Raw genomic sequence first — 17,888 nt, 5'->3', positions numbered from 1 at the left:
TGGGTTTAAATAATTTGATTTCTATGTAGTGTCCCCAATTAGTGTCCCTGCACTAGAAAACTTGACACTTAAATAAAAACGAAAAAAAGCAAGGTGACACAAACACCAACCCGGTGTGGCCAACACATCACGCATGCGCACAATCATTTCACCGGGTCAATTAGCAGTCATGGACAGATGTTTCGGCCTTGCTGGGCCTCATCAGCATGGCGTAGCTAACATACCAGCGCCGGGTGTTTTAGACACTCAGCACACCGGGTTGGTGGTATGGTGTGTCACCCTGCTTTTGTTTTGTTTTCGTTTTTTTTTTCACTTAAATTAAGTCTATTGTTGTTATTATTATTATTATTATTCAATTCACACTCTCGGAATAAGATGTTACCGACCCGTAGTCTTCAATGTATTTTGCCAGATTGTCCCGAGGCGCTCTGCCATCGGAAAGTTTTTCCTTTGAGCCAGCGGAACCAGCCACTATCGTTGTCATGTATGCAGGATTGATATATGTATGTCCCTTCTGATGGTCTACTTCATCGTTATACGCTGCAGGGGATGAATGAGGAAAAAAGATCTTCGCTTCTTATTTTATTTTATTTTATTTCACTCTTTTCATTGACCACCCGGCACCTGATTATCGGATGCTTGGCAAAATACATTTAAGACCTCGAGTAGTCAGCGGAGGTATTACAGTTCTTAGAAGCTAAGCATTTCCTTTGAGGTCCTAGCACATCCATCCGCATCTTACAACGCCCTTTTCCGAGCACTTTGAACGCAAATTTCATATCATCTTAACTTTTTCCGTGCCATAGAATTCAATATCTCGAAGTGAAATGAAAAGTTTCGACTTCAAGGTTAGCTGAATTGGACATGTTGGAAAACTATTTTTAACACTTTCCATCAAGCTTTCTCTAATCAGCTTGGAAACCTAAATTGTTTACTCTAGTACACGCTACTGTGACTGCAACAGAAAACTTCATGTTTAAAATTGACGGCCATATGCCTTGTTGATCAAAAAAGCCAAGAAAGTTTTCCATCCTTTGCTGTGCATTTTTATGAAATCGTGAATTTGGTCACTTTATGGTTTAAGAAGTCTAGTCTTTTTCTTATTCAAAAATGCTAAAATTTGTTAACTGTGTCCCTTTTAAAGACACAAAAGACTCGTAGTTCCTAGTTGTCCTTCAACTTTCGCTCCGTACGGCCTTTCCTTTGTCTCCATACAACTCGGGAACGGAAAGACAGACAGATAAGGAGACAGAAAGGGATGCCAACCCCACTCCTGCCACGTCCATTTTTCCGCTCTCAACCTACCCATAGTCGAAGATGTATTTTGCCGACATGTAATCAGGTGCACGGGTCCAGTTGGAAAGTCTTTCGTGGGAGCCCGCGGATCCTGCAACAATCACGGTCTTGAACTTGGGATTTACGTAAACATGGTTATCACTTGGTTTATCCACACTTCCATCGTACGCTAATTTGCATAAGAATGAAACATCACTATGAGGTGCAGAAAAATTGTCACTACGGTAATAATTTTCTATCATGTGAAAAACTATTTATTCAAGGCTTTCATATGACTTTGAAAACAGGTGAAATAATTCCAAGGCTTGGAACTGCGAGAACTGATTGCCTACACGACGTTTGTTAGGTTCAACGAATCTAGGAGAAGGTAGACTCGATTTCCAGCCGCTACGGGAGTGCAATTAACATCCTCCTCCCAACGAATGCCTAGATCGATCACTGGTCGACGTTATTTGTCCGTGACGTAGCACTCGTCGCAATTGTATTTTGTATTCAGCCAATTATATTTTGTACTTGGCAGGCAGACGACTTTCTGATTGGTGGAAAATGCAATAGAGGATTTGCACGGCAGCTTTGTTGCATGGCAGGGACAATGAAAATGTTTTGCATTAGAAAGAACATTTGTTCCCAAGGGAAAAAGAATCTATTGTTCCTACCATAAAACATGGCTGCCGTGCAAAACCTCTATTGGTTGGACCAGTGACCCAGCCGTGGTGTGCGCGGAGGAAAGCGAGCGCACAAAACGGCTGGTCAATCGAGCCTAAGGAAAAGGTGAGGGGGGAGGGGGGTGAAACAAACCGGGATACCAGTGTTATTTTCTAGGGAAAAAACGGTGAGACTTTAGGGTTTTTTCAAAAATTGGTGACAAAGTGACCTTAAGTCTGTGTGCTTACTTGGGTAAAGCCGCTGGTAGTTATGTGCGTGGCCGCATAAGTGTAAGTCAACACCATATTTGTGCAGAAGAGGGCCAAAAGATGTGAAATTCGTCTCTTCCATAAAGAACGCCTGGAAAAAAAGCAAATTAAGACACATTAAAATACATGATATTATATAACTTGTTTTTAAGCATAGATGAAAAGTAAGAAAATAATCCAGAAAAGAAAAATCAACGGTCTTTCCGTACAAGGGAGCGCTCTATACACTCAGGTCGGCTATAACTTTTGCGCAGAAAACAATGATAGTAACTGAAGGAAGACAAAAGTAGGGAAACTTAATTCATAAAGATGCTGGAGCAAAAGCTAAGACATGTGCCGACAACGTTAATTTAAAATTCAAGAAATAAAAATACGTATTACTGATCTAAGTAACCTCTAGGGTCTAAGCTTACAAGAACAAATAAACAGTTAGGTACCTTATGAGCCAGAGAAACAATCCATGGTGTCTTGTCTCTTTGTTGGTTAGCCTTCAAAAGAGGTTATAAAAAATTTTAAGCATCCAGAGGCACTTTGTCCTCCTTTATAGTGTGGAGAACTTTGTAAAATGAACGATGAGGGTGATTTACATCGTTAAACAGACATTAATTGAAATGCTGGCATGTAACCCTTGGAATGCCAATATCGAACTAGATGTGTAGGAATCTTAGTATTCACGAGTTCATTGTGTGGCAATTTCTGTACCTTACTCGTCACCCTGTATTTCTTATTTCATTTCAGGATTTAACCTTCTTGCTGACTGAAAGAGTAATCTCTTACCAACCGGGCACGAGGGCCCTACTGCGGAATATTGGCCCGAGGTCGTGGCAGTAACAGAAACGACCGAGGGCCAATATTCCCCAGTAGGGTCCCGAACAAGTGAAGTTTGTAAGTTGTTTATTATGTGACCTCGTTTCCTTGAGCGATTGCCGAGAAACTTCTCTGCTTGGTGAATGTTCATAATTCTCGTCTTCAGTCAGCGAACTTTGAAAAGTAATCTATTAAATGTAAAACTAGATTCCGCTTTCTACTAATTCTGCTGTTGTGATGAAAAAATTAAATTCCGCTTTTTAAAAACTTTTTGGGTTTCGCCCAACTTCAATTAACCGGGAGAGAAAAAAAATACGGAAACGGACCGTTTCCATGGTAATGGCCCGTACTGTAAAACCGGCCAGCAGAGTGCTTCATTTAGCCTGAGAATTGCTTGCCATATAATAATATAATTTAATTCATAACACGAAAGAGTCGTTTTCAAATTTCTCCTCAATGGTTCTGACTGGAACGAAAACAATACCTTGATTAAATCCGCTTCAAGCCAATTCAGTTGTCTCTGTATTTGACCCTGTGACAACGAAAAAGATAGTTAAACATTTGATGTCATAGAGACAAACTGCTATTTTTGAAACGCATGCTTTGTTAATCATCTGCTGAATGATGCCAAGCTCTAGATGGCACCGCGGGTGACGGTTTATTTTTACCATTGTGCCGATTAGGTGTGACTTTTGTCGTATTTTCTGATGCAGTTCAAATAAGCTTCGCGAGCCTATTTAAGCAATCGGTGATTTCCAAGAATGACTGCAGCAAACATCTTTACTTCTGATTTCCAACACAAGACCGCATCTCGCCTCTTTGATAAATTCATGACGGAGAATTGCGGGGATTTCCTTTCTCAAAAATGCTGGGGGATAGAAGCGCTAGAGAGAGAAGTTTTAGGTCAGGTGGCAGCTATTGCAACAGCTAACGTGCAGAAAACACATTCAACAGAAACAACGAAGCCCAATCTAAACACAATATAATTATTTCCTAGACCGATCCAATGAAAAAAAGGACTGTCAAAAGCTGCATGCAAACCAAAACATTAGCGACCACGTGACCATGATTTTCCCGCCATTTTTTGCGTTTGCCCGCGGTTGCCGCCAGCCGTTAACCGTATAAGTGGAATTTTCTTCTCGTTTTTCTTCTACATAGCAAGTTGTTTGTAGGGAAAAAAGAACCCCAAAACCATTTCCCGGTAAGTCAAACAAGGAGAGATTAGGTTTCATGGTTATAGAACGTTCATAACGGACTCCTTGCTGCAATTTTCTTCATAAACTCACGTTGATTCTCTTGTAACTCACAAAAAATTCTCCATCTGAACTCGCGAAATTTGACAGGTAAGGATTTTCATTTGATATAGCGTCTTTTTCTACAAACAATGTTTAAAAACACTTCGAGTTTTTGTTTTTGTTTTTGTTTTTTGTTTTTTTTTTGTTGACGTAAGACTCGAGATTGAAAGAGTCCATCCAGAGTTTCCGTGGGCCACGCCAAGCTACAAGCTTCACTCCATTTTACGTGAAACGTGAATCGGCAAGCCGACGTTACGTTTTGCCGTTTCGCGAACGTAGGCTAATTCTTTCTATTATCACGATTTCATGGAAGATTACCTCATCTGGGTAATAGTGGTACACTTCGGTATCAAAGCCAACGAAATGAATAAGCCCAATATCCATACTCCACCTGTGGAAAAAAGATAAGTTCATGACGCAGAGCTTACAACTTCCATATCTCTCCTTGGAGCTAATGTTTCTCAGACTTTCTATCATAAAAATGACAAACAATATTCAAGGTGGTTTTATTCTTCAGTCCAGTATTCTGGGGAAGTGATATGATAAGAGGTTGCGCTGTGGGTCACGTCTGGCTAACTTGTAAGTGAGAGCACTTCGCCTTCCTGCAATGAGATTTGCCAGGATGTCGCAAACGGACTCCCTTGCCTAAGAATCCACGACAATTCTCGTAGCACAAAACCAAGGTTCATTTAATCACTGAAAATTGTCACAGTTCATAATCCACGTTCAGTCTTGGCAAAAACCAAGAGAAAATGAGGGGACAGAGAGGGAGGCTCCCGGTCCAGCCCTTGGGATATGTCATGTCCACGAAAGTTATTTTTAGACGAGCGGAAGTCTTCCGAGACGTCCGCATGCACGCCAACTTCGGTCCGATGTTTGAAAGAAAATAAATATTCATCAGCCTTCCACGTGCGCCGTCATTTTCTCTTTTCATTAAGAACCTAAGAGCGAGGCAAGACTGCATGCGGACGTCTCGGAAGACAGACTTCCGCTAGAACAAAGACTTCCGCTCGTCTAAAAATAACTTTCGTGGACATAACATATCCCGGCCAACGCCCTGAGCCTCCCTCTCTGTCCCCTCATTTTCTCTTGCAAAAACCTATCCCCAATAACAATCTTACTGACAGAAACGTTAAACAATGAACAATGAGTGTCTGGTTTCCGACAAGGGTCGACGCCCAGTGCGGGTTGAGATATTTGGTTCTCCACGCTGCTCCAAGAGGAACCTCTGCCGGTGCTCTGGTCTTCCCCTCCGATCAAAAACCGACATTTTACTTAATGTTATTTGAACTTTTTGCTTAAACGGTTCATTTGTGGTGTCCCCAGTCAATAAGTTCATAACAGTCTTAATGAACTGTGATCTACAAGTCTAAATTCGCTTTTGGATTCAAAACGAAGGTTGAGATTAACTTGAAAATTGAAAAAACCAATAATAACATTGAGAAAATAATAATAATAACCATAGACTGGTTTCACTTCCGCTTGCGTAGCCGACGCCCAGCTCCATGTTAGAAAAGCGGTTGAGGTAGTGAGTAAAGTTGTCCTTTTCCTGTAGAAAAAATAATAATATAAAACGATGATTGTCATTATATCTTTAAAATTATGAATCATGGAAACAAACAAAAGTTCGTCACTCAGTACGGACGAAAATCACCGCAAAGAGGTCCATTTCACGGAAAGGCCCGAAAGCTTTTCGGAGTTCCGAACCAAGCACTAAGCCACTCGTTAAAGTGCGATCCACTCATTGAGAAAATCTGTCTTCTAGACATGTTTTCAGGAGAAAAAGTGAAACAGTCACAAAGCTTTATGATTTGACTCCTTTCTTTTTCACGGTACATAACACTTTACTGGGGCCACTCATGCGGGTTTTTGAAGTGCAAGTGCGACTCACAAGGCGCGCTAGGGGAGGGAAAATAGTAAAGTTCAGCGTCAAAAATCTCCCGATAACACTTGTTTTGCAGGCTCATGGAAACGCACGTGAGATCCGCGTTTAGGCGAGGTCGTGTGTTCAAAATCGAGCCTAAGTGGCTAAGAGCGAAATCTTTCTTATAAAAATAAACTTTTTCACTTTGCCTTTAAAAACTTTAACAAGGGAAGAAAGCGTACTTTTCACAGAGCTGAAAATATTTTGACTAAAAAGTAAAATAATTGCTAAATATACGAAGCTTTGAATGGTGCAGATCTTGGAGGATGGAGATTGTTATCGTCCTCGTCGATCTGCATTGTTTCTTCCTCATCGGATAATTGTTAAATTACCTCGTGATTTCCTGGTAAAACCATGTAGGGCACTTTCGTAGCAATAGGTTGAATGGCATTCATAAAACTGCAAAAAAGAATGACACAAAGGGAAAAGGAAACTATCGCAACGTTGCAATTTGATAAACTTAAAAATAACGTTCTTACACGACAATATCATTTCAAAGGTAAATTCACGCTAGTGACGAAAAAATTGCCAGTTTTGATCCTGAACTGCAGCTATCCTATTTGACGCATCATTGAGTGACGAGCCCGTCAGTGACTCAAAAAAAAAGTGCTCGAGTTTAAGAACTCCGCTAAGCTACTCGCCAAAACATCTAACAAGCGATTCATATCATCCTCATTGCATTGAAAAAGAAGAATTCGGGGAAAATACTTGTTTCGGGAAAGTGTCATATCATTTTCGTGATGCGCGCGTGAACTATAGAAATAATCAAGAGTACAATTAACAAAATGTACCAACATATCGCGGAATTTTTGTACTCTTTTCGAGCGTTATCCGTTCAATAACCTACAGAATTGGATAATAAAGAGTTTTAAATCTTGATTTATAGCTTAGGTTTTCGCCACGTCACTTTTTTTTGCTCAGATTGAACACAGTGATTGTTCAGACTAAATGAAAACTTACGGGAAGACATTTGTTTCTGCTTACAAACAAGTTTTCTTTTGTATGGATGAGTGTTGTCCTTGTTAACGTGTGTATAGTTATGTAAACGGTCGGAAAAACGGCACAGAAATCAAGTGATGCCTATCGCTACTGTGAATGTGAAGGTTGAATGAAGAACCTTCGTTGATCAATAGCACCAGCCGAACTACTCAATGTACTCTTGGGTGATTCACGTAGAGTAAGTACTTCATGGTACAGTGTTGATCAGAGAAGGTTATCCAACCATCACGTTCAAAGTAGCGTCAGGCTTTACTTGATTTCTGTGCCGTTTACATATATGATTATTTTTTGTTTCAATGAGCCAAACACTTGGCGATGCCAGTGATACCTTCGCAATTGCTATGTTTTCCTTGGCGGTAACGTGGTTTCTTGAACTCCCTTATTCCAAAACAAGACGGCAGTTTGAATATTTAGAACGACCTTTATACTTACTCGTCTCCGATTTCCCCCTCCTTTTCATACATGTCATAAGCCATATCTAAAACGACATAGAAGCAAAGATGGCAACAGATGACTACACACAAAATCAACCAATTACGTGTGACTTGAAAAGCAGAAAATTCCATCTACAACATAAACAAAGCAAAGTTTCAAATACCAAAGATCCTTAAAAAAAAACTAAATTCTACTGAAACCCTTAAGGCTTCAGCACCGCTAAGTTAAAAAAAGGGGGAAGGTCCGACATCAAAGAATACAAGATGACCCTTACGTTTTGACGGAATGGTTAATCGAAGTCGCTGAAAATATAATTTTGCTGCTCAATGGAAAAAGATGCGAATTTCCTTGTGTCCTTTTGGTCTGTTTTCTTTGGACTATCCATAACTATGTAGATGTTGCGACATTGTGACGTACCGACCTCGATCTTTCGTTTCGGTCATCCGTAAGTTTACGCCTCGTTTTGCAACCGTGGGCGTCAATCAGCGATGTTGCTGTATTCTTTAGCGTTCACATTTCGAGTCTTGACGACCGCGAGAACTTTGGAGGGTTCGAGAAAAGCGTTAAAACCGTTCTTTGAAAAACTTTACCTTTTTCATTGATCTAAAGTGTAAACGCTTAAGTATGTCATAATATCTAATTGCGCAATGCCGAGAGGTTAAAATATGACCCACTGCTTTGGACTGAACTGATCTTAATCGTTGTGTTTTGTGCTTTTCATCTCGGCCTCATGCAGTTAACCGCTTAAGGACTGTGTCGAACAAGGCAATAACCCACCGTGAACGTTGACGCTGTCACCGTCTGTGTGTTTGTAACATCGCTGTTGAGTTGAGGAGCCAGTTTCGGAAGTCTTATATAGCGAATAGAGCACAACCTTGTCTTGTAGCATCAGAAGTTCATTTCCTACAATCAAACAACGTCATGTAGCCCAGAAGACTTACCCCCTACATGTATGACAGCATCATATCCTCCGCTCTTTACCTCTGTAATGAGACGTTGGAGACTGACAGCATTGGTGTAACCCATATCACCATACACCTGGTGTCGGGAAAATATTGTTAAAGACTTCGGTATGACCAGTACATAGGCACGAAGGTATGATCTTACAAGGTACGAAGCAATTCCTTTTTTCCAAAGCAAAGAATACCATCGTTTATCACAATATTTTCTGCTTTAAAAAGATAAAAGGCCTGGCCAAACGGATCCAACATGTTGATTCAGCATCAACTTGTTGCACTCGTTTGGCCACCATGTTGGATGATGTTGAACAAAGTTTGATTTCCATCAAACAGACGGGGTCCAAACACTGTCTTCAACTTCATCCACCATTTCCTTTGTTATAAGGTCAGTGACCAACAATGTTGAATGCGTTTGGCCACGGTATTCAACATTGTGTCCATGGCGACGATTTATTCGCCACTCGCCCCTCGTACCCAGGGTCTCTCTACTCTGCATTGTAACCCAATTATTCTAGCTGAATGAATTCACCGTGGAAGGAATAAATTGTTAGATCACATTACATTACATTTGTCGTTGAGGACAAAGGAGGCAAGGAAGAGATACCCTGGGAACGAGGTGGCTTGGCCGCAGAAAGCAAGAAGGTGGTCGGACTACTAGAAGAAGGATCATGTTTGAGGGACGTTTCATGCAAGGAATATCATTTTAAGGAAAAGAGAGATCAAGCGTAAAAAAAGATTAACGGTGAATAGGAGATAGAGAGAGTATGATCTAACATTCGTTTGGCCACCTCGTTCAACACTGTGCAACATCACCCAACCATCTTGGATTCAACAATATTGGATGATGTTGTGTTCGTTTGGTCATAACTTAAAATTTGTATCAACAGCTCTCACGCCCTTGAATTAACACAACAAGAAAAAGCTCTTCTTTTCACTTACTGCAAAAACTAAGTTGTCTTCTTTAGTGGAAAATGACATAATTTCACTCGCTCCATCGTCTGGGTTTCCAACTTGGTAGTAGTAGCGTGTATCAGGGTCCAGACCTGTCAACTTCATAGAAACAATCACAATTTGTAAAACACATAAGGCTTGTTTGCAGGTTGATAGGCTATTTTCATCTACATGTTCCAGCACTCGGCAAAGTCCCTTTTTGACTTATGGCTGTTGCTGTTTCTGCTTAAGTTGCCTTATACACAAGAAGCCTTTATAGCTAGAGACATCACTGCCAAGCCGGCCACTTCTGCTGAACAAAACAGGACAGCCACAACACCAGGGACTTCATCTCTTACTCTTCTCAGTCGAATAGTGTGTGGGTTCTTTAACGTCCCACAGGGAACTTATGAAGATAGAAGATATTTGTGAGAGAGCAGGGCCTACGGTTTATAGTCCTTATCCAAGAAGACTTGAAAGTCTAACCATTTCCAGATGAAATGGGCCTTATTCGCGCGGCGGCCATATTGGCCATAAACAATAGATCTCGTTCGTACCCCGAGCCTCGAGATGAAATGTTTGGGAACGAGTTTCGGTACGCAAAAACAAAAGTTTTCAATCCCTCGGGACTCAATATGGCCACCGTGGGATTAAGGCCTATTACAAAGGTAGCACTTTCTTCTCAGTTACTTTAAGATCCCGAGTGTTGATCCGGTCGGGTTTGAACGCGCGACCTCCCGCATGACAGCCCGATGCTCAACCAACTGAGCCACCGATAATCAGAGATTTTCTTGATTACCGTTTATGATCCATTCAGGCAGCTTTGTTTACCTTTTACTGAGGCTTTTGCTAGCGGAGCTCCGCGCGCGCGGAGCACTCATGCCCCTAATTAGATGCACGAAGATTTCAATAAGTGTCACGAAGTGTCCTCTCGCACTTCCCTTCAACTTCAACATCCGACTCGTGTCTCGGAATGCAGACAATTAACGTCACAAAGTGTCTCCCAAATGCTGCTCCTCAAGTAAGGATAAACGGCTGCTTTAATTTTATCCTAAGATAAAAATAACGCTAACCTTTACCCATAACTTGTTGTTCCAAATAAGTAGCCAGGGCTTAAGGTGCTAACGACGATCAAAAATCACTTCTCGTTTTTCTTCACATTTCGAAAGTTCTTGTGCTGAATACTCAAAATGCAAAAATTTTATGCAATTATTTCAAGAGAAAGACTATTTATTTAGACGGCAATTTTTTCATTTAACGGTCCACCATTACTTGGTGTAGTTCTGACAGATAAGCCCTCAGAGAACTGGGGCCCGTTTCTCGAAAGTCACGAAGCTTTACGGGTCATTTTCGGGTGTCACAATTCCCTCTGTATCTCAAGAACAGAGAGGATTTAAGTCACCAAACTTCACAGTCAGTTTTCTTTTTGTTACCTTGAAAACATGTTAAAAGACCGGCTTTCCAAAACAAGCGGTTGGCAATTTTACAGATGGCTTTTCGGACCCGAAAAGTTTTCGGGACTTTTGAAAAAACGGGCCCCAGAATCGAGGAGAAACTGTGACGTCACTTACTCACTAGCTTAAAAATGCAGTGTGTGAATACGGCTTACTTAGGGTGCGTTCAATTGACCCTATTCCGGAGTAAGAATACGTAGAGAGATGATTTAAAACGGTATGTTTGGCGTGTTGAAGCAACAAGGATAAGAAGTATATGTTTAAAATAGCATTTTAGCAGGTATTTGACAATTTTAACTTCCAATCCATGTATTCCTATTCCGGAATGCGGTCAATGGAACGCACCCTTAGTATGCAGAACACGAATTTTCCAATCCGAAAGCCGAAAACTCTCGTGCTGTATACTAATTAAGCCAAATTCACACACTGTATTTTTAAGCTAGTGAGTAAATGACGTCACTTTCTCCTCGATCCAGATTGCTGAAAGCGTTTTGGTCGGAACCGCAACAAGTGATGGCGGACTCTAAGTGAAAAGAGTGTAATTGAAATAAACAGTCTTCCTCTTGAAATCACTCCAAAAAATTTCGCCTGTTGAGCATTCAACGCAAGTACTTTCGAAATGAGAAGAAAAACGAAAACAGATTTGTAGTAGCATTTTAAACTTAGGGCGCTTTCCTTTCGTCAGAACTGGCCGGCCAGACCTGTCAGTTTGCAACGAAAATTTAACATTTTGAAGAAAGAATTGCAGGATAATCCTTCGCGTCTTCGAAGACGCACTAAACTGGAAAGTTCGTCCAGACGAATTATGCGTCTTGCGCCCGTCTTTATACTAGACGAATTTAACAGACGCAGAAAAAATGTATGCCTAAATTCGTCCCAGACGAATTATGCGTTTAATATAGTTCGTCCCGTCTTTACACTAGACGGATAACATGAGAGACGCATAATTCGTCTGGACGGATTATGCGTCTCTAGTATAAAAACGGCCAATTACAGACTCATTAATTAATGCCTTACTTGCTGTCGAGTGAAAGACTGTCTGCAACGCAAAGTGGAAATAAAAAATTCCACTCGACAGAGACATCACTAATACACACGACTGAAGCCATCTTGGGTGGAATAGATAAAAAGAAACTAACCGCCGTTATATTATTGGATATGAGTAAGGTCTTCGACAGCATAAAACATGATATTTTACTGCAGAAACTGCAAGACGTCGGCATTTCATCTTTTGGCGTCCCTTGGTTTAACAGTTATTTATCTCAAAGACATCAAATTGTTCGCATAAACAAGGAATTATCAGAGCAACTACCTGTCGATTGCGTCGTACCATAAGGGAGTATCCTGGGGCCTCTACTTTTTAGTATATACGTGAACGACCTACCATCAGTTCTTAAGCACTGTCGATCTGAAAGCTATGTTGATGATACTAAACTTCACATTTCCTTCTCGATTGAAGACAGGGCTAATGCAATCTCCAACATTGACGACGATCTCTTAAGAATTCGTAACCGGTGTTTTAACAATCAAATCCTCTTGAACCCAGATAAGACAAAGCTTATGATATATGGAAGTCGTCAACTGCTTTCCAAACTCCCCGACGTCCGTCTTTCGTTCATGGGGAAGGAACTTATACCCGCAAAAGTCGCCAAAGACCTCGGCGTTACATTTGACCCGAACTTCACCTTTCATGATAACATCTTTAAAACTGTTTCGTCCTGCATGTCTAGCTTGGCTCAAATTAGTCGTGTTAAGCATATGTTTGATAAAAACACTCTAATAATAATAATCAACGCCTTAGTTTTCAGCAAATTGTTTTACTGCTCGTCGGTCTGGTCAAACGCAGCAACTACCCACCTTCTCAAGCTCCAAGCAGTGCAGAATTTCGCTGCCCGAATTATCAGTAATACCAGAAAGTTCGATCACGTGACCCCAGTCTTACAATAGTTACGCTGGCTGCCAGTTAAATCGCAACTGTACTATCGTGATGCTGTGCTTGCCTTTAAATGCATGAATGGACAAGCTGCCTCTTACCTTTCCTCGCTTTTTGTAAAGCGAGTGGAGATAAGTGGCCGTGAGACTCGCAATACTTTTAAGACCACTACAGGACAAAGGGCCTTTTTTTATCGAACAGTGACATTATGGAATAGTCTAGAAAGTAATCTTAAGCAAAGCGAATCTCTTTATACTTTCAAAAGAACATTACGAGGTAAGCTCTTACGTGAATTTTTATCTTCGTAGCACAATTTGTCTCATAATTTTACCCTCTTTCATATCAATTTTGTAAATTCTTGATATGCCTTTTATCTTACCTTTCTACAAGTTCTTATTGACCATTTTCATTGATTTTAATTTTAATGTAACTAAAAGTATTTACTAGTATTAGTACTGAAAAGCCGCCGTACCCCCTAGAAACTTTTTAGTTGTTTTATACATGAGCCTCTGGCTCGGATACTGAGGGCAACCTCAATCACTCGCTATGACTTAAATAAATTGATTGATTGATTGATTTGGAAACCGGTCATCATTTATCCTAAATCCGCCCCTGGGTCAGGGCAAGCACGAAAACGAAAAAGCAGGCTGAATAGCGGTGACGAAAAGCGGCGAAAATAGCAAGAATAGATTAGTTTATAGTAATGACAAACCGAGAATTATACAATACAAAACAAATTTTATTAGCGCTCCCCAAGGGGGCATATACTCCCCCGGGAATTTTTTTTGATTTTAACCCTCCAAAGTTCCCTTTCTCGTGTTTGTGACCGATTTCCGTAAAACGGTGGAAACCGGTATGGATCCGCCCCGTCTTTCTTCTGATGCTCTCCTCTTCTGTCATTGTTTGTCACTGATCTTTCGCCTGTTTTCTCAGACTAGTGACTGTACCTATCCCGTATGCATGACGATATCTTTCCAAGGTCCGAGAAAACGCTGTATGACTCGAAGCCAACAGTCGATTATATTTTCTGACTTTAACCGACGGCCTTTCGAATCGGCTAATGTTCTCCCTGTCTTGAGAAAGGAGTACTTCTGGCAACCAGGACGAACGGAGACCCTAAGTTCTCTACTGGCAAAGAAAATTGTTGGACCCCAGTTTTGTTAAGATTTTTCTATCCGTTTCTGTTCCTTTTAGAGTTTCTATTTTTACCATCATTTAATTGTTTCACATGTCTTGTTTCCTTTTTCGATTACATCATGCCTATGCATGTCGTCAGTGGTGGATCTAAGAATATTTTAAGGGGGGTGAATTAAAAGAACCGAAGTATATACTCTAACAAAAGTCCCGATAGTTTAGGCTGCCATTTTGAAATTGTTTATATTTTGCATTAATAGAAGTGTTCACGTCAGGTAATCAGTATCTGTTTCAGCAGAGATAAAAATAAAACGAAAAGCGGATAAATAGATAAAAAAGAGCCAAGATGTGGGGTGGCTAGTCACCCTATACCCCCCTCCCCTCTCCTCCTGGGTCCGCCCCTGGTCGCAAGTTTTGCAATAGTCTACTCTCTTGGGCTGGCTTTTCATTGTGTCAACACTATTATGTTTCATGTCAAAACGCATCTTTCCTGATGCATCTTTCCTGATTAACTGAACTAACTGAAAACGTTTCGAACGCCATTGGAAACGGAACGACTTTTCGGCTTAACTATAGCATACAGCGAGGGCCACCATTCCTTAATTTTGCCATAGTGGCTAGGTGGTTCGCATGTCAAGTAGAATGAGTGTACCTATTTACCGGTTTGGTGGCTCGTCAGTCGCTTATATTAGCATAAGAGCCTCCTGTCCATTGTTTAACTGTAAACACTACATTCTAAGATTGTGAATACGCAGACTTTTTGCCACGATTCATGGAGTCTCATGTGATACCTGTTTCTGAGCAAAATCACTGACAGAAATACATTTAATATCAACGATAGGTGGCCTACAAGTGTCTGAGGTGCTGGTTGTAATCTGCACCGGGAATGCAAACAGCTGGGGTATGCAAATTCTTCAATGCGGGAAATTGGCAAAAGAATTCCGGAATTCCTTCATTGGAAACAAGAAGTCAAGTATTCAATTTCTTACCTTGACGTTGTGGATGGTGAAACTGTGTCCAGGGCCAGTGAACTCAAACGAGTCACCATAAGCCTTCTTGTCCAACTTATCCGGGCTCGTCCCATAGGTAACGAAAGTCTCTGGTTTCTCGTGAGGTGACGGTGTTACATAATTGACATTTCTTTCGCTTGCATTCCCCGTAAAAGCAATGTGAATCTGCTCTGGGTTGTTAGAATGCGCTCTAGCGTAAGTGATTGTTACCAAGAAAAGGAAGAGGGAAACAATTAACGGCGCCTCCATTGCGAAGCTGCACTGTGCTTATGACTGTCACGAGAAAATTAGAAATCCTTGTATTACAATACCTTTATTGCCTGATCAGCCAATAGTTAGCGCTCATGACATCATACCATGTCGTATCATCATATAATAACATAATTATCGCCACCTATCATGCCATATTATATCATATTTCAAACATCGCTAAGTCAAAAGCAATTACATGCAGCGATAGCTACCTGCTCTTCACAAAAGCACCCTTCTGATAACAACAAAGCAACCTACACCGAACGCAATCACTTTTCTATGCAGAGGATAGAAGATTTGCGCATAACAAAAGAGAGAAGTCCTAAAATTTCTTGTCCTCTGCGAGCGGAAGTCTTTGTTATGTGAAAGTGAAAGGGGTTGTTTCCGGGGTTGTTTACTTTAGTTGGTGTCCTTTTTCAACTGAAAAACGAAAACACAAAAGCGGAAGACTGACACAGAGGCCAAGGGGTCAATCATGTGGCTCTTTATTTTCTGCTTCTATTCGGAGCCTGAAAGGAAATGGTTAATTTGGGAACTCAATCCCGACCATACGAATTAACTAACCATTTGGACGATGATGACATCAATATGTTTTCTCTCATTTTTCTTTAAACTAAAGAAAATTTTAGTATTTCAGTACAGTGAAGTATCTCTGACCATCTCCTGGATGGTTTACCATAATACGCGTTTAGCAGTTTCTGCAAAATGTGGGAAATAAACATCGGTCGCATCGGAATCAACGAGATTGTTGTCTCTTTACGTACACTATTTAACAAATAAAGGAATTCTTCATCATTCTTTATTCTAAAGCAAACAAGGAAGTAATCATGATACGCTGATGAAGAAAACGTATTTTTCTGCCAAGGTTGCTTGTCTATTGACCATTTTACTTTCTCTTCGCAGTAGTCGTTTCAGTACTTTGGACTCAAGGCACGATAATCTAAGCAAATCAGGGCGCTTGTAATGATGTACCAAATCAGCGCTTTGAGGAAGGGAAAAAAGCGCGCTACTTGTCCTTACATTTCATTTCGCATGGACTTACCAACTACACATTCTTCTCCACTGGCGAAACACGCTCCATTAATTCCATAACCTGCGAAACTAAATACTTTATCTACATGATTCAATGTAACAGATGTAATTTACGTTACATAGGAGAAACTTAACGACGTTCGACTGAACACCACCGCACTTTAGATAACTTTAACACCAAATCCAAATCCACTACGGTCACAGAACATTTTTTCTCTTCTCCCCAAATAATTTCTAACGACATGCAATTCATTCCTATCGAAAAAACATTTTTGAATAGAGCCTCTATTCTTATTTGTTTCTACGCGGATATTTAGACCGTTAGGATCAATTATTCTGCTTTTTGAAATTAAACAAGGCTTCCCTGGCCTGACGTATTGAGTCGGACTCAATACGTAAGGCCAGGGAAGCCTTTTTTAATTTCAAAAGGCAGGATAATTGATCCTAACGGTCTACATATCCGCAAGTTTATTATTTCCAGTATCTTCTGTTATTTTTTTCGTTATTCTTTTTGTATTTGAATTCAAATTAGCTGCAACTGCCATATTTTATCACATTTTTCCAGTATTACGTCAACATCCATTTACTATATATGTATGTTCATATAAACAATGCAATGTAAACTCTCATTGTACCTGAAGAAGGCTGGTTTGGCCAGCCGAAATATTGTACATCACTAATCCGCGTTGTATCGGCCCTTGTTCAAAATATTTAGTTCTCCTTGTTCTTAGATTACTTCTTCGCGTGGGATTCCTCTGTACATAACAGGCAGCCCAACGGTATAAAACTGGACAAGGGTAGAAAGTAATTTTTGAACGGATCCAGCGCCGGGGCGATTTTTCTCCTTTCAAACTTCTCAGGAGAATGGCCGAAAGATTCACGCTTCTTTTCGTAGTTCTCGCTTGAAAATTAATTCAAACGTCCCGGAGGGAGCCCTCGAAGAAACATCGTCCCGACGCTGGACCTGTTCAAAACTTCAACCGTACTTTCCACCCTTGTCCTTCAATTAAGAGGCATAGTAAACAGCGAACTCGAAATCTTAAAAATCGCTCAAAATACCTCTTCTGAGGCAAAAGAAGGACAGTACACCACAGCTAAGGTACTACAACGTTTATTTAACATTGGTCCATGCACATATTTACCGATATATCGTTACAGAAGAAGCAAATGGTGAATCCAATATGATTTATTACAAAACTACGAACGGTTACACAAACAGATTACGTGGGCTCCCTGTGGTTGCATTTCTCTGCACAGCATACGGATCTACTGTCCGTTCACTCTGTCACTTGACACTATGAGAATTAGGTTTGCATTAGATTCCATCCACCAAAACTACCCTGGCAGAGAGAGAGACTGAGGTTGAATTCAAACACACTTCGTGACGCCTTGTACATAGTACTTCGTGTCAAGCCACCTTCACAATAACATTTAGATTTAACATTTAGAATATCTATACAGAAAGTATCCCAAACATTCATAAAAGGTAACCTTAGGCCTAGAAACTTTACTTT

The 17,888-nt window shown here is 40.6% G+C and overlaps 1 protein-coding gene across 2 annotated transcripts in view; it reads right to left on the bottom strand.

Moving 5' to 3' along the window:
- Positions 1–15,390, bottom strand: part of LOC137992474 (acid phosphatase type 7-like) — a 17,910-nt gene extending 2,520 nt beyond the window's left edge. Inside the window, exons 1-11 of one of the 2 annotated variants that reach the window (XM_068837823.1) lie at positions 15,070–15,390; positions 9,569–9,679; positions 8,612–8,708; positions 7,668–7,713; positions 6,569–6,635; positions 5,773–5,861; positions 4,631–4,703; positions 3,502–3,549; positions 2,648–2,698; positions 2,190–2,301; positions 387–540 (exon numbers count right to left, since the gene is read on the bottom strand). In XM_068837823.1, the coding sequence (XP_068693924.1) occupies positions 387–540; positions 2,190–2,301; positions 2,648–2,698; positions 3,502–3,549; positions 4,631–4,703; positions 5,773–5,861; positions 6,569–6,635; positions 7,668–7,713; positions 8,612–8,708; positions 9,569–9,679; positions 15,070–15,339 (1,118 nt within the window). In that variant the 5' untranslated portion in view covers positions 15,340–15,390. Of the gene's footprint in view, positions 1–386; positions 541–1,305; positions 1,466–2,189; positions 2,302–2,647; positions 2,699–3,501; positions 3,550–4,630; positions 4,704–5,772; positions 5,862–6,568; positions 6,636–7,667; positions 7,714–8,611; positions 8,709–9,568; positions 9,680–15,069 lie in introns of both variants that reach the window. The other variant, XM_068837822.1, reaches the window with a different exon arrangement.
- Between the last annotated feature and the right edge of the window lie 2,498 nt (positions 15,391–17,888).

The sequence above is a fragment of the Montipora foliosa genome, chromosome 2, assembly GCF_036669935.1.
Source record: "Montipora foliosa isolate CH-2021 chromosome 2, ASM3666993v2, whole genome shotgun sequence".
NCBI lineage: Eukaryota > Metazoa > Cnidaria > Anthozoa > Scleractinia > Acroporidae > Montipora > Montipora foliosa.
This window is presented reverse-complemented; position numbering and strand designations above follow the sequence as displayed.